Below are 15,083 nucleotides of genomic sequence, written 5' to 3'. Positions count from 1 at the left end.
TCTATGTATGAGGATTGTGATATGTGATACACTCATGTTTGCAATCATCGTGTCTTAGATCCTTCAATCAGTGAATACAGCTGTCTCATACGCTAGACAACGCCACAGTCCTGGAAGGAGCGGAGCTGTGACGCGTGCCCCGGCCAAATGTCGGCTGCGCCAATCGGATTGTTGATGAGAACAACCAAACACAAACGACCAAGTTGCGCCGCCTCCAACAGCGTTTCGCAGCCAACGTCGCCAGGGAGGATGATTCTGGTATACGATTCGCGACACCAGCATGGCATTTGAGGTGTCGTACAACCTCGAGAATGAGCAGCAGTTCTGGGATGGTGAGAGCGCGCCTGTGTTTTGTAACCCCACCAAAGAGCGTTCCTCGTGCTAACCTCCCAGCAGAGCTCGATGATATCGTGTCGACGCGCTGTCAGGAACAGGATCACGAGATAATCGATAATTCCCTACGCTCCTTCCTCAATGTCACCACAAACTACCAGGGTATTGCTCCCTTTGCCGCCTGCGCTGATCCACGTTGACCTCGAGCAGCCGAGTATCTCCAGACCGACTACAGCGTTGCGAAATGCGTCTTCCGCTTGCTGGAGGGTGACCTCTTCCTTACGAATAAGGAGTATGTTCGGCGACAGATAATATATTGTCTGCTGCAAGTACGTGGAAGGACATATCGAGACAACAACGGGCAAGGCTGATTGGACGTTAGGAAGAGGACAACCCCACGCTTCACATGGTCACTGCATTTCTCCTGTACGATGGTCGCAACAGTAGAGAGGATGCGACAATCTTCGAGATGATGCACGCAGAAGGCACCTTTCCCCGACTCGTCGAGTTGGTGCAGATGGACACCGTGCAAGAGGATTTGAGGTTGCATCAATTGCTGCTGGAGCTCTTATATGAATCCTCGCGGATACAGCGGCTCGGCCGGGAAGACTTCTGTATGTTGGAGACCTACCGCTATTTTGTATTGCTCATCAGCATGTCGACGAGTGCTGATACATTCCAGTGGCCGTCAATGATGCTTTCGTCCTGTACCTTCTGCAAATTATAGAAGGTGCTTCTGACGACTCCGAGGATCCTTACCATTACCCGGTAATACGCGTTCTGGTCAGTACAACGATGCGTGTCCTGCAATCTATAACTAACCAACCAATAGCTGGTTCTGAACGAGCAATATCTTGTAGCTTCCACTACCTATCACCAAAACGGACGACCCGGAGTAACGAACCGCATCATCAAGGCTCTTTCGAGTCATGGCATGACTTACAAGACCTTCGGGTGCAACCTGATCCTTCTTCTCAACCGAGAGTCCGAAACTTCCCTCCAATTGTTGATTCTGAAAGTTCTCTATCTTATCTTCGGAAACCGTTCGACTGCAGAGTACTTCTACACAAACGATCTGCATGTCCTTGTTGATGTCATTCTTCGTAACCTGATTGACCTTCCCCACGACTCTCCCGCTGCGAACGCTTTACGGCATACATATCTTCGTGTTCTACACCCAATCTTGACGAACAGTCAAATCAGCAAGCCACCGTACTACAAGCGCGAGGATCTTTTGAGACTCCTCCACCTCCTCGGATCGAGCGGTACGCACTTTGCGCCCGTCGACGAAACCACCCAGCGACTCGTCAAACGTTGCACAAGCGTGCGATGGTTACAGCCGCCGGTAACTGAAGCGAACGATGGTTACGATGGTCCACATTCTCCAACTGAACATATGGTCAACGGCCAAAAGGAGCTGGCGCGCCGTGCCCTGGGCATGAATGTACAAGGTGGCGGAGAGAGTTCAAACAGCGTTTTCGAGATTGCCACGCACACTGAGAAGCCCGGTGTTCAAACGCCAAGTATCGGAAAGATGGTGCAGTGACACAGTCGTCATCAGTAGGGGGCATGGTAAATCTCTATTGTGTGGGTGTCTCCATGACCATTACGTCGTTGTTGTATCTTATCTGTTTTGAAGTTTCTGTGCGATTTTCCATGCAATGCTAGCGATTTTCTTGACTTTGAACACAAACTTGCATGGGTGGCGCTTTGGATGTGTAGCGTTCTGTTCTGCTTTTTTATTTCTATCGCCTGCATTGTTTACTAGCGCTTCATTTGTTCAATCCCCATCACCTTTCTAGTCCTATATGACGACAGTAAACAGAGCACTTAATCAACCAAGATACATCCTTCGATATACTTGTTTTCCTTGCAACGCAACCCACCACTAACAAGCAGCGTGCACATTGACACACAGCACGTAGAACCTAGCAACTTAACCACAATCAAAGCACCTCAAGCCAAGACCAACTCTATCACCATCTACCCACATCCTCCCCTCCTCCCCCTCCCTTCCACACACAGATTAGGCACCGTGTATGCGTACAAGCCCACTCCCCAACCCCCAGCAACAGCCCCACTCCGCAGCACAACGCACTACAGCCACACAAACACAAACTCCCACACCAAGACCTTGGCGTAACCGCCACTGCATACGCACGCCCGCGACAAGAACGGCGGGGCCTTGGCTCCCGCGCGCCACTTTCGCCCTGGCGTAACATCGCGTTCGGCGGGCGAGGGCGTAGCGCGGGATCGGCGGGTACGACGGGTGGTTTCTGTGGCGGGTGGGAGGGTGTGTCTTGTCGTGGTAGGGCGCTGGGCGGGGAGGGAATGAGTCGTGGATGGATGGGGAGTGTGGCTTGGCTTGGCTTTTGGGGGTATGGAAGGGATGTGGATGTGAATGGAAATATGGAAACGAACATGAGAATCGATAGTGGATAGTGTAGTACGAGGTTTCTAGACCCCTTGAGAATCTGGTAGAGCCGTGCTGATGGTGCGAGCAACCCACCGGACTTTACTGCTGTTCCGGTACCCCATCTCCACCCAGATACCTCACCTCCAACGCATGATTTTCGAATCATCTTAGTCTCAGTCTGGCTGGCAAGGCGTGTTAGGTCTCCTCTCCGACTCCGCCCGCAGATTTGCCTTGCTCTTCCGCTCTCCTGATTGAAGCGGATGGTGGATCAAGGGGTACCATTCGCGGCTAGACATCGCGCCATCGCTCGTAGATACGGGGTACGCTACCCCGCCGCCACTGCCGTGTCGAAGGGCTTTGTGGAGGTGGCGGTCCGAGGCACTCAATATGAGGGGCGGGGCGAATGGGAGTATATCTGGAGAGGAGAGGAGTGGAGTGGATACCATTTGCTCGTGAAGAGAGTGCGAAATGTGCAGATCCTGTGGTTGAGCTTTTTGTGGTCGTTGAGGGGAGTGGATGTGGTTCAGCCAGTGAGGAGTATAGGGTTAGGGAACCGTTACCAGTCGTCTCGAGCAAGAATGAGGCCATTGTCGGACTAAGTCTTCCAGAACACCGTTAGGTCGCGACCGCGCGTTGAACAGAGCCGCGCGTTGGGCCGGGTCTGGGGCCATTCATCGCGTAATCGAGTCGTGAGATACTGGTTGTGCTGTGCCTGTCAAGAGCGTTAGTGGTACGTGATCAGCACTGGTCGATAGGCTCAACCGAATGAATCTAAGGATATTATAAGAAGCTGTCTGATTACAAGACCCGTCAGAGAGATCGCAGTGTAGAGTAGTCTTCGGCAAGACGCCATGTATGGAAGCGATTGAACAAGAAGTAATCGATTGTATATGTAAACTGATGCTCAACCCCAAGGGGGAGCTCCATGCGCCTACACGTCTAGCTCTACAAGTCTAGCGTCTATCGCATGGAGGAGGTATCATAGAAAAACATGCCAAGAACAAACCCTTCGTATCTTAACGCCTCTGAACACCTTGCTAAGTCGAATTGGAGACCAAACAAAAAAATCTTCTCAAACCATTCGCTCCGGCGTGTCGACCTTCTCTGACGATACACGCGGGGAAGGAACCATACTGGGAACACGAGTTTGCGCTTGCGAGAGAGCTTCGAGGTATCCGACGCTGTTTGCGCGTGTGTCGGTCCTGTCGAAGGTACGCGCAAGCTTGAGGGGAACAGTGTCACCGTCCTTGCATGGAAGATGCCATCTAGAAACTAGCATGCAGGCTAGCGAGAGCACCAGACTGGTACCTGACCACATTTGCACTGTGATGTACGTCTCGTACTTTGAAACCAAAAAACCGGCGATGACGGGACCAACTAGAGCTGGAATGGCGGCGAAGCTGTACATCATTCCGGTCCAGTGTCCGAGCTTTGACTTTGCATAGTGGGCTGTTTCCGGGGTGGTGTATGTGCGGCTCAGGATGTTGGCGATGGAGGCAGGAGGCAGACCAATGACCATGCCAGAGAATATACCGAACACCACACAAAAGGCAATGGCATCCGTCTCAGATCCGGCCAGCGTCCAGAGGATCAATGTAAGAAGTGAAGCACCGAACTGAGCGCCAATGTGCATGTTCATTGGGCCGATGCGGTCGGAGAAATGAGCTAGAGTCATGCGACCCACAGTCGAAGACCCGTTCATAATGGTCAACAGCCAGAACGTCTGAAGAGGCTTATCGTTGGATTCCTGTATGTGAACCGGTGCAGCTGAACCGTCGCGAGTGCCATAGCCTCGTGTTGCCGCCCACTGAAAGACGTTAGTATGTGAGACACGATGGGAGAACCACAAGGTACATACCTCTTCAAGGTTGAAGAAAACAGGGTAAAAGCCCAGAAACATGAAGGCAACGGCGGCCGTAAACCACCACCAAGCCTTGTTGCGGAAGGCGTCGGTATCGAACCAAGTCCGGATGGCTGTCCAGCTCTCCGGTTTGTGAGTATGGTGCTTTGGGTTTGGTGTGGCAAACAGAAACGAGTAAATGCACGTTACGGAAGTCAACGTCGCGACGTAACGCACTGCGATGTTGAACCCCAGAGCCTCGATCAGATAGCGGAGCATAGTGGGGTACACAACTCCAGCAACACTGGCACCGCATGCGACGTACCCTACAGCGAGGCCTCTTCGCTTGGGAAACCATGTGGAAGCAACTGTACTAAGTCAGTAAGGGAAAATTTATGTGTGGATAGAGTGAAGCTTACTTTGAGAGCTGGACACGAAGAAGGGTGCCATTCCAAGGCCCACGATAAGACCCTGTGTTACCCAGATTAGAGCAAAGTTGCCGTCGGTACCGTCGGCTGGATGCACAACGGAGAGCATGAAAAGACCGAAAGGTACGAGGAATGCGCCGACTCCAAGCACTTGACGGAAGTAGCCAGCATCAAGCAGGCGTCCAACCGGGTTACTGAGAGCTAGTACAATGAAGCATTGCGTAGATCCAATGAGGTTAAGTTGCAGTTGATCGACATGACGGAGGGAATTGCCAACGTAGTATGAGGACCAGGTGCCGTAGGCGTTCACAAGACCCCACGAATTGAACATAAGGAAGAAGCAGCCCAGCAGGCAGGCGTATGCTCGCCATGTCCTTGGCCAGTCCGGTTCGTCGTCTACAATGTGGACCGTGGTGGATTCCGAGGGGTGTCGCATTGATGGCGTGGTGTCTGAGGGAGCGTTTTGTAATGGCAGTGTCCACAGACTGCCTTTTCTGTTGTCCTTCTCGGAGGGAGAGATCATGGCGGCGGGTGGTGCTTCCATTAGATAGGATGGGTTATACCGAAGGAGGAAGGAATGCCCAGAGGAGATGGGAAAGAGCTTGTTGCTACCGGAAAGTTCCTTCGTGGGTGCTCAACACGTGGGTGTTGGAGGGGGCGTGCTTAATGGATAGTAATGATACCGTTTTATGCATGGTCGAGGAACGGGGTGATCAAATATAAGTACAATGATACTCGTGTGGCTCGAAACCTTCGGTCCGGGGTATAGCCAGGATGTCTGACTGACTGGTGGATTGTATGAGATCCACTTCCCCTAAGTTTGCGCGTACCCTCAACACGGACGACGTGTGAATGGCTCCGATTCATAGTGACGTGCTAGTCTACCCGGCCGTGCAATGATGGAGCGAAAACACAAGCACTCCAAGGACGATAGGAGACCTTCCGTGGAAAGCCAAGACCAAAATAAAGCATCCGTCCAATTCAAAGTACGTGACTCCGCTCTTTTGGTGCTGTCGATCAGAACTCGCCTTCCCACATGCAGCGAAGAAAGTGTGCACTGGCCAGATACCGGGTGATGCTCGGCCACATCTGGATAGACGTCTGATGGATGGATGTTAGCGTTGGGCATACCCCATGGGCTTTTGGAAGTGGATAAGAAGATACCCACTTCCATATCACGTCTTCCTACTGTGGGCCATCAGGGATTCTGTGTGAGATTTCTGGTGGTCGTCATTAGGTGCTCGGCGTTGCGCCACTGCCAAAGCATTGTGCGTAACCATGGTAGACGGCGGGCGAGACTTTCGGGGTACATTGGTGCATGTACACTGCCATCACGCATTCATGTGTGTAGACCGCAGTAGCTGATAGGCCGTCGGTGTGGCAATTTGGTTCACAAGTGTGATGACGCCCAGCAACACCCAAAGCCTCAATCAGCAGCGGACCGTCGCAGAAGCTTGCTTGGCATAAGCGCGGCGGAAAGCATGATCGACAATGTGGGTTCCACTAGCAAGTCATGATGTATCATTCTGACTTGGCCCTCTCCACTCCCTATCAGGAGCAAACCGCCTTGTCCTCTCTGGTACAACCGCTGAGCTTTTGGACAGTATCTGTCTGCGAGCAAAGAACTCTGGAAAGATTACGTGGAGGTACTGACGGGCTGTGCGAGGCGCAATCAAGCCTACCTCAATGAACTACTACGTCATCAGAGTCTTCGAGCCTTCGAGTCGTCGTCTTGCTCAACAACATAGCCGCCAAGCCCGACGTCGTAACAAGATCGGCTTGCGACCTAACTCTCGAGGGTCCGTTGCTTCGTTATCTTGGACACAGCCTCACCCGTGTGGCCCGGAATTTAATGATCGACGTAGTTGAGATTCACCGCCAATCTGATGCGTCAGAATCCATTTCTTAGCTGGTCGTCATTTCGTGGCGGAAAAGCGAAACATGCCAACGCGCGGAGCCGCATGGCATCCGGGTTGGCAATGCGGTGGTAATGAGTACATCGTTTCCGGTGCGGATGGACTCGTACACTTGCATGACTGTATCCCTACATTCGGTGTACGATGGCCACCCGATGATACCAGACAGCGATCAGTAAGATGGAGGGTCCCAGTCGCCAAGAAGACTGTTAAGAGCTGGTAGCGGGAACAATGACGGAAGAAGGCGTACGAGAGACGACACGACGCGTATGGAAGATACCGGAAGAGAGACGGCCGAGATGAAAGATGATCTGCGTGGTGTTGAGGCTTGCCCAGCAAAAATGCCAATACACTTTCCACCTAAATTATCACTCAGCCTCCTTTCCGACGGCGCTCTGACGGCATTTGTACTATCGCCCAACTTTCTTTTGCGCATGCTGACTCGCGAAGCGCGTTGCGGCCTGAACTCGCCGTTGTCTTATCTCGAAACGGTTTTGAGAACAACGACCTTTGTTATTGCGTTCAACTACGTCAATAATACCACACAAAGCCTCGTTCGTGGGGGAAGGATCTAGATCGTAGAGATAAGATCATAAGATCTCCGCCACCTCGACAATGCGAACGATCCTGATATGCAGGCCAGAACGCTTCGTAGCAAATCCTCCACGACGTCATTGATAGTTAGTTTTGGTTACTTTCTCCATACGCCTAGCATCAATTATAGAGTGCCGTTTTCTGGGGTAAAACGGCAAAGCCGACTTACAGTTTGTCCGCCGGCAATTACTGATGTACGTGCCGAGGATCTCCCAGGAGTAATCACAAGGATTGACGGACGGAAGATCTCCGACGAAAGCGACCCGTGCCTATCATCATTGGATTCGAAACATCCACGGGAGGACGGACTCCCGAAACTCTGCCCAGCCGTTAGATTGCTCATGCCAAGTGTTGCAGGCTTGTTGCATCTACAATAACTTTGGACATCTACACCTTAATTTATCATACACCTTCGCAAGCCACTGTGGTCCAGTCACTGCGCCTCTGCTAGTGATTGTGCAGTTACGCAAGTTTCTACGGTAGACCTTCCCAGAAGAGGAACACAATACCTATCCAAATATATCAGAACTACCACCGAGGCACACGATGGAAAGTGGTCGCGTGCTCAGAGCAACTAGCTGAACTAAGCCAAGTATCATCACGTGCCCGTCCTTCATCGCATGGTCCGGTGGTACGTAGAGAACACAATTCAACACTGATGATAGAAGCACAGACGGCAAGCAAGAGGAATGTGACAAGTACCCAATCATAAAGGCTAGGTACATCCACCAAATTATATTTCCCTATCCTACCCACCAACAAAACCATCAATCAAATAGCGCCAACAACCCACCCAACAGCCTTCTCATGCGCCTTGAAGATCCCCTTCAAAGCATAATCAATAAGATCCTTAGTAACATCCTCATCCACCGCCACATTTACACCAACCTGCTTCTCCAGCGGATTGACACCAAACACGAAACTCACGTCCTTGGGGCTCTGACCGGCCTGCACCGCGTTGGACAGGTTATGCACTTGCTGGTTCTGGACCTGGTAAGTCACATTGCAGTAATCCGGGCGCGAAACAAGCGACCAGTCGGTGGTTGAGACTGTGATCTGGCCCGTCACATGGCTCAGATCGACCGTCTGGCCGTTGACAGTCGTGCTGCCCGAGAGGCTGTACTTGATGTAGATTTCGGGGCCGTGGCCGGTGTCGAAGAGGGATTGTGAGGAGAGGTATGCGCTGCCTATGTAGCCGTTGTGGACGTAGGATGTGGCTTCCATGGGGAACATGGATTGTTTGTCTGCTTCCTGTTGCCGGCGGGTTAGTATGTGGGGGTCTGATTATGGGCGTGGACGCACTGATGTGTTCTTGTAGAGAGATTTGTGGGGGCCTTGGAAGCCTGGCCACCAGTCTGATCCCGGGACGGTGAAGGTAACGTCTGTGACGACGAGCTTGACGCCGGGGGGTAGGCCGCGAGCATAGAGCGCTTGTGTGATGTTTCCGGGGGCCATGGTAGCGATGGAGAAAGATATGTTGAAGAGATGGCACGGAGGAAGAGAAGGCTATGCAAAGCTTTAAACCATTCAACTCACCTATACTCCTTGATGACAGCTAAGAGATAATTACTACTGCTCAAAGAAGAAACCCCCTCTGAAGTGTGCAGCCAGATCACGTACTACAAGAAAACTACGCTCTACATCCCCTGCTCAACTAACCAAATAAAGCAGCTACGATCCATCTCTTACCACTTCAAGGACTGGATCAAACCGGTACAAACCAGACCATACGGTATTCAGCCGCAATACCCACTGCGGCTGAAGCCCAGCTGAAGAACATCGATATTGGAGCAACCAGAAATGGACTATACTGCATAACGAAGGGGACTACAACAGAGAATAGACGTACGCGAGGAGGCTGCTTTGTATTGCGCGCTTCGCATTGGCCTGTGAGAATATCGTGGCTGGCTGAACTATGCAGCGGCCTCTTGGTTAGTCGGAATACCCGGAACTAAGTAGGCTGCAGTGAGGTCTTGCAACAGCTTGACAACTACATGTAAAAACTCTGTGGAATTTCTACGCCTGATGTGTTGTTTGTATACGTCTACTACCTAGCATGTTTGTCTTTGTAAGTACTTTCAATCTTGTAGTTTAGGGTTTGTGGTGATGCTGCAAAGAACGGGCCTTGATTCTGGGTATTCCGACTAACCGAGAGGCGGCCTCGGTTCGGTTCGGTTGTTCCGCGGTGTTGCTACTATGACAAGAATTTTAAGGTACGTCTTGTCGTTCCTTGATGAAGAGCTTCTGTAGTGAATGTTCTTCTACGTTTCTATATCTAACTAGTATGCACATTCAAGCTACCTCCTGATGGCAATAGGCATATATACTGTACTACACCTACCATGATACTGCTAGTTCATTGTACACCAACCCCCCCATAAAGCCAGGGACAGAACTGATATAATATCATAACCGCATACAACTGCGCGAATAAAGCAAGAAAATTGTGTTTAGGTGAAGTTGTACAAGTGCACAACTCAACCAACTCCCCACTATGGGATACCAATAGTCTCTCCTGTCGTAGTTTGTATGTAAACGTACTACGACTTGACTCCCGCCATCAATAGCATTCCAACCAAGAACAACCCCACGGGGGTCATGCACATAAACACCAGTAGTGGGCCACGAGCATTTGCTGAAGTATCGTCTAGAAATTGGATTAGAGACGTACCTTTACCAGTGTGAAAAGGAAGGAGAACATCGACTGTGCTGCCCATCCCCTTCCTTATACTAGCACTGTTAAACACATGTAATGGTGCCAAGTAAACATCCTATTCTTTGCGTTCTACATAACCGCGCAGTGCAGGGTGTATATCCTTTCCATTCATTCATTCTATCCACCTCACCCGTTTGCAACCCAACCCGACCCACAGTCACATTCAACACATAACAAGAAAGAAGCCGTCGATCAGACAAGACAAGACACCGCCATCTTCCCACCTCCCAGAACGCTCATCTTAGTCTTATATCAATCTCCTCTATCCTTGCCTTGCATTGTAGCCCACCATAGAGTAAAGAAAGTGTACATGTCAGATAGATGTCCAACAGCTGTCTCAATCAAGTAAGAATAGAAGCGAAGGAAGCTGTACTGTATTTGATCTCTCCCATTTCCCCCTTCTCTACTTACACATCCACTCCACCACCACTGGAGACTTGTCCAGTAGTAATAGACCACAAGCAAGCCACACATCAGCCCAACTACCTCCGTCATTCCCTCCTCGTCATGAGAAGTGCCTTACCCAACCATCATCAAGAACCTAAATCAAGTTCAGCGACATCAAGTCACACACGCATGAAGAGAAGAGCGTAAAGATAGATATAATAGTAATTCATGACGCTAAACACGCTAGCCCATCCCGAACCCAAAACGCCATGCTCCAACCGCTCATAACGGCGACGACAACGACGAATAAGCGTATCCGCGCCGCACAGCCTTGCGTAAAAAAAAACGAAAGAACCAAACCACCAGCGTCATATGCCTGACGCATTACCTAACCCAAGTCGCGTAATCAAACGCCCTTAATAGCCACAGTCCGCTCACTATTCAGCCTCTCCGCATTCCTCTCATGGCTCTCCTTCTTACAATCCTCCAGACCCTCACACTTATGATCTTCCAACAACCGGTGCTTGCCGCAGTAATGGCCGTCGCAGAAGCCGCAGTCGCCGACGATGCGCTGGGCAGCGTCCTTGCACTGTTTGAACGAGCAGCGGATTTTCTTGGGCGGCATGCCGCCGCGCAGGGGCAGCGCCATGTGCAGGGTCGAGTTGGGCGCGATGGCGTAGTCGGCTAGCGTTGTGGAGGGCGAGGTGAGGTGCTTGCCGGCGTGCACGAGGCGCAGGTCGGAGGGCTCGGCGAGGTTGGTGCGGAGCGCGAGGAGGGTGCGCAGCGTGGATATGGATGTGTTTGGGGGGATGGAGAGGGGGATTGCTGTGGGGGGTGGTTAGCTGGGTGCGGTGTGGATGGATGTGTGGACGGAGGACTTACTGCTTGTGCCGGATACGTTCTTGACGAAGATCTGCATTGTGTCCTCGCTGTCGGAGCTGCTGGAGCTGATGCTGGAGATGCTGGACGAGCGACGCATGATGGCGGTGGTGGTGGCGTTGTTGAGTGAGTGCGGTGTGGTGTTGTAATGCGTGGTGATGAGGCTGTGGTTGGCGATGACGGATGGGGGTGGCGCAAGGTGGACTCGGGGCAGATAACGGAGATAAGTGGTGGTTGAGAGGTATCGGTAGAGTGATGAGTGTAAAGGTAGGCAAAAGGCAAGGCAAGAGTGATCAAGGTGCTCAGGATGAAGTAGGCAGCAAGATATACCCGAACAATGACAAATGGGGGCGGAGGGAAACCGTGGGCGTGCGAGTGAAGTGTACCAGAGAAAGAGAGGCAAAGAGCACGCCGACAACAATGCACGCGCCTCATTCTTTCCACACCATGCACACGACACGACTCGCTAGAGCATGAAGTCTGACCAACCTACTTGCCCTGAAATTCCACCGTGTTCCATGACCCGACCTGACACTGACCTGATCCCAAGCCCTGCATCGTATTGTGTCGTCGTGCATCGCCAGTCAGTCCCTGCAGGAACACTCACCATTCCACCCTTTGATATCGCCATCGCTTGCACTGATGTAGTCTTCACCATGCCTTTCACCCAGCATTACTATCCTTTAGTTGTACATGCATACATATTCCCTTCACAATACACAACACTGCACAACACAACACCCACCCATCCATCTAATCCCGTACCACACTCACTCCCTCGCCACACCTACCCTCTGCATGTGCCACGTACCCCCTCCCTCCCATTCCAGCGACACGCCACTCGAGATTGCATCGCATCGCATGCGCTGCACCGCACGACAACCCGTCGTCCAAGACATGTCGGTCATGGAACACGTGGACCGCCGCGCCTGGCGCCCGGAAGTGGCGGGTTGATGGTGTTGTGATTGGTGCGCGTGTCGTGTCATGTCGTGTCGTGTCGTATCGTCTAGTCCGTCGTGTTGAGATGTCGGTGTTGATGTTGGCGGTAGGTGTCGCGTGTGCAATGTCCAGAAGTGAATACATACATCGTGGTGTTGGGGTCCCAGTCTCTCCATCTCGATTTCATCAATCATGATGTGTGTTGGCGAGGTGAGATCAGTACTCTACTCAAGACTTGAGCTATTGATAGATTTCGCATATGCAGACAAATACAAGTCTACTTTCTCGTACATCAAGTCCACTCTCACCCTCAACATCGATCGATCGATTGATACACACAACCCACCCACACAATCAAGAACAAACACCACAACCCACCCACTCCCGCACGTAAATCCCCAAACAGCCCATCTGCCGAAAAAAGCAAAGTAATAAAGTTCCTCGCCCGTTCCAGAAGCCCTCCGAAGACCCTGAAGTCAAGAAAAAGCAAAAGAAAGAAAGGAAAAGGAAGAACGAGCATCACGTCACGGCTTTTGCGAAATCCCGAAAGAAACTCCGCCTTTGAAACTTTCAGAAATTCGATACGATTCACTTCAATTCAGTTCAATCCAACAACACCAAGCCATCCGTGAATATCCTACACACCCCTCCCCCCTCCCCCCTCCCCCCCCAAAAACCTACAACATACTCTTAGGAAACCCCCTAAACGCCTGCCTAACCCCCATATCCCCCAAAATCTCCTCCGTCCCGCCCAAAATCGCATCAAATTTATACGTGCGATGAAACTCCTCAATCACCTTCCCCATACCAGACTGCGTCAGCCCGCGGCCACCGAAAATATTAACGCCCTCGGAGGCGATTTCCTGCGCGGCGCGCGTGGCGTGCGCTTTGAGCAGGCCGATGGGACCGCCGAGGTGCTTTGCTTGGTCGGCGTAGGACATGTGGTTCATTTGGTAGGCGGTGGATTCTAGCCAGGCTTGGGTGGATTCGACGAGGCCGAGCATGCGTGCTAGTCTGTTGGGAGTAAATATATGTATGGGGAGGGGGGAAGATGACGGACTTTGCGCGTATAACAGGCTGATCGATGAGTTTCTTTCCAAAGACTATGCGCTGGTTGCACCATTTCATGCATTCCTCCGTCACGGTGCGCATGTTGCGCGCCACGGCGCAGACCATCATGAAGCGCTCGTGGTTGAAGTTCGACACTGCCGCAATATCAGTTTCTTTGTCCGGTCCTAACAAACATCCCACAGACGTGATGAGATGGGAAAGGAAAGGACAAACTTACTAATAACCGTAAACCCATTATCCTCCCTCCCGAGCAAATGATCCACCGGCACAACCGTATTATTAAACTCCACAAACGCCGTCGCCGCCGTCGTAGAATAGCTAGTCTTAATCTGCTTCGTCTCGACCGTCTCATCGCGCGGCACAACAATAACACTAAACCCCTTCTCCGTCTTGCACCCAGTGACGAAGTAATCGCAAAACATGCCGTTAGTAATCCACTTCTTCGTGCCCCGAATAACATAATGCTTCCCATCCTCCGTCTTCTCAGCCGTAGTCTTCAACCCCGCAACATCAGACCCAGCAAACGCCTCCGTAATCGCAAGGCAGATCTTCTTCTGCCCACTCAACACCTCCCGCGCAATCCTATCTTTCAAGTCGCCTTCAGGCATCCACTGCAGCACAGCCGTAAGCGAAATCACCATACCAGACATATTCCCATCCTGGAACCCGCGTGCATTAACCCGCGCGCCCTCCTGCGCAAACACAAGATCATGCAGGTAATCAAACTCCTCGCCCTGCATAACACCCAGCAGATTCTTCCCATGCAGATGTTTCCCCGGCCCGAGGCGCATGGCCAGCATATGGTTCGCGGCCATGCGGTCAATCATGCCTTGGCTGATATACTCGCCGCTTTTCTCCAGCGCGCGGCCCTCGGGCCCGAGGTGCTCGTCGACAAACTCGCGGATTTTGCGCTGCAGCGCGCGGTGGCTGGCGGTGTAGTACGGGCTTTTGAACTGCGGGCGGAGCCAGAGGGGTTCGGCGTAGGGGACGGGGCTTAGGTCGCCGATTTGCGGGACGATGACTTCGGGGGTTTCGCCGTCGATGGTGCCGATGCATAGGCTGGAGTATTTTGTCAATACTTCTTGCCGGTGCAGGTTGTAGAATGCGGTTGTGGCGTCTGTGCCGGCGAACTGCTCGAGGACGACTGAGCCGCCGGGGTGCGCGTCGACGAAGTCCGTCAAATCATAGACAGAGTGATCAATAATGCACCACAAATCATCAATGGAGTTGTGTTTAGCAACAGCATCGCGTGTGTGTGTTTCGGTGGTAGCCATGGTTAGGAATGATTCAGAACTTGCAATGAGAGGAAATGCGTTGGGAAAGATGGGACGAAATGGATAGGGGAGATGGACAGGAATAGCGATCTGTTTCTACATGGGTAAAACTCCTGATTCTGCATGTTTTCGCTCCTCGGCAAAAGTCCAGCTTGCTCCGCACTGCGCTCCCGCGTTGGTGGAGTCGCGGGTTTGGGGTAACAGCCGAGGCACGTTGCGGTAAGCAGAGCTGGCGCGTTGCTCATTCGTCGAACCTCAACGGCTGAGCGTTCTAACGCCATGTGTTTAGC

At 52.0% G+C, this 15,083-nt stretch overlaps 4 protein-coding genes across 4 annotated transcripts; 1 reads left to right on the top strand and 3 right to left on the bottom strand.

The window, feature by feature from the left end:
• Window positions 1-195: 195 nt before the first annotated feature.
• P153DRAFT_422846 (uncharacterized protein) lies at window positions 196-2,192 on the top strand. The gene is made up of 6 exons (XM_033672393.1): window positions 196-332; window positions 397-495; window positions 544-662; window positions 716-947; window positions 1,016-1,116; window positions 1,166-2,192. The coding sequence occupies exons 1-6, from the start codon at window positions 281-283 to the stop codon at window positions 1,877-1,879; spliced, it is 1,317 nt and encodes a 438-aa protein (XP_033524526.1). The 5' UTR covers window positions 196-280; the 3' UTR covers window positions 1,880-2,192.
• A 1,629-nt stretch (window positions 2,193-3,821) lies between these two features.
• P153DRAFT_289931 (MFS general substrate transporter) lies at window positions 3,822-5,540 on the bottom strand (the record flags this gene model as incomplete). The annotated part of the gene is made up of 3 exons (XM_033663684.1): window positions 3,822-4,556; window positions 4,608-4,957; window positions 5,009-5,540. 3 exons carry the CDS (start codon window positions 5,538-5,540, stop codon window positions 3,822-3,824), a joined length of 1,617 nt encoding a protein of 538 aa, XP_033524525.1.
• A 2,484-nt stretch (window positions 5,541-8,024) lies between these two features.
• On the bottom strand, window positions 8,025-9,383 carry P153DRAFT_431179 (uncharacterized protein). The gene is made up of 2 exons (XM_033672880.1): window positions 8,830-9,383; window positions 8,025-8,778 (listed from the first exon to the last, which is right to left on the bottom strand). Exons 1-2 carry the CDS (start codon window positions 8,980-8,982, stop codon window positions 8,299-8,301), a joined length of 633 nt encoding a protein of 210 aa, XP_033524524.1. The 5' UTR covers window positions 8,983-9,383; the 3' UTR covers window positions 8,025-8,298.
• A 1,653-nt stretch (window positions 9,384-11,036) lies between these two features.
• Window positions 11,037-14,793, bottom strand: P153DRAFT_385373 (acyl-CoA dehydrogenase NM domain-like protein; the record flags this gene model as incomplete). The annotated part of the gene is made up of 5 exons (XM_033670423.1): window positions 11,037-11,455; window positions 11,513-11,713; window positions 13,137-13,462; window positions 13,509-13,653; window positions 13,737-14,793. The coding sequence occupies 5 exons, from the start codon at window positions 14,791-14,793 to the stop codon at window positions 11,037-11,039; spliced, it is 2,148 nt and encodes a 715-aa protein (XP_033524523.1).
• Between the last annotated feature and the right edge of the window lie 290 nt (window positions 14,794-15,083).

Source organism: Dothidotthia symphoricarpi (assembly GCF_010015815.1).
Source record: "Dothidotthia symphoricarpi CBS 119687 unplaced genomic scaffold P153scaffold_9, whole genome shotgun sequence".
Classification (NCBI taxonomy): Eukaryota; Fungi; Ascomycota; class Dothideomycetes; order Pleosporales; family Dothidotthiaceae; genus Dothidotthia; species Dothidotthia symphoricarpi.
The sequence above is the reverse complement of the archived record's forward strand: the minus strand, read 5'-3'. Positions and strand labels throughout refer to the sequence as shown.

What these genes read in the sequence shown, in the direction of transcription:
- P153DRAFT_422846 (XM_033672393.1), top strand. Translation starts at nt 281, where the DNA reads ATGGCATTTGAGGTGTCGTACAACCTCGAGAATGAGCAGCAGTTCTGG. An exon ending in TGAGCAGCAGTTCTGGGATG is followed by an intron (nt 333 to 396) that starts GTGAGAGCGCGC and finishes ACCTCCCAGCAG; the next exon opens with AGCTCGATGATATCGTGTCG. An exon ending in ACCCGGTAATACGCGTTCTG is followed by an intron (nt 1,117 to 1,165) that starts GTCAGTACAACG and finishes ACCAACCAATAG; the next exon opens with CTGGTTCTGAACGAGCAATA.
- P153DRAFT_431179 (XM_033672880.1), bottom strand. Translation starts at nt 8,982, where the DNA reads ATGGCCCCCGGAAACATCACACAAGCGCTCTATGCTCGCGGCCTACCC. An exon ending in CTCTCTACAAGAACACATCA is followed by an intron (nt 8,779 to 8,829) that starts GTGCGTCCACGC and finishes CGCCGGCAACAG; the next exon opens with GAAGCAGACAAACAATCCAT.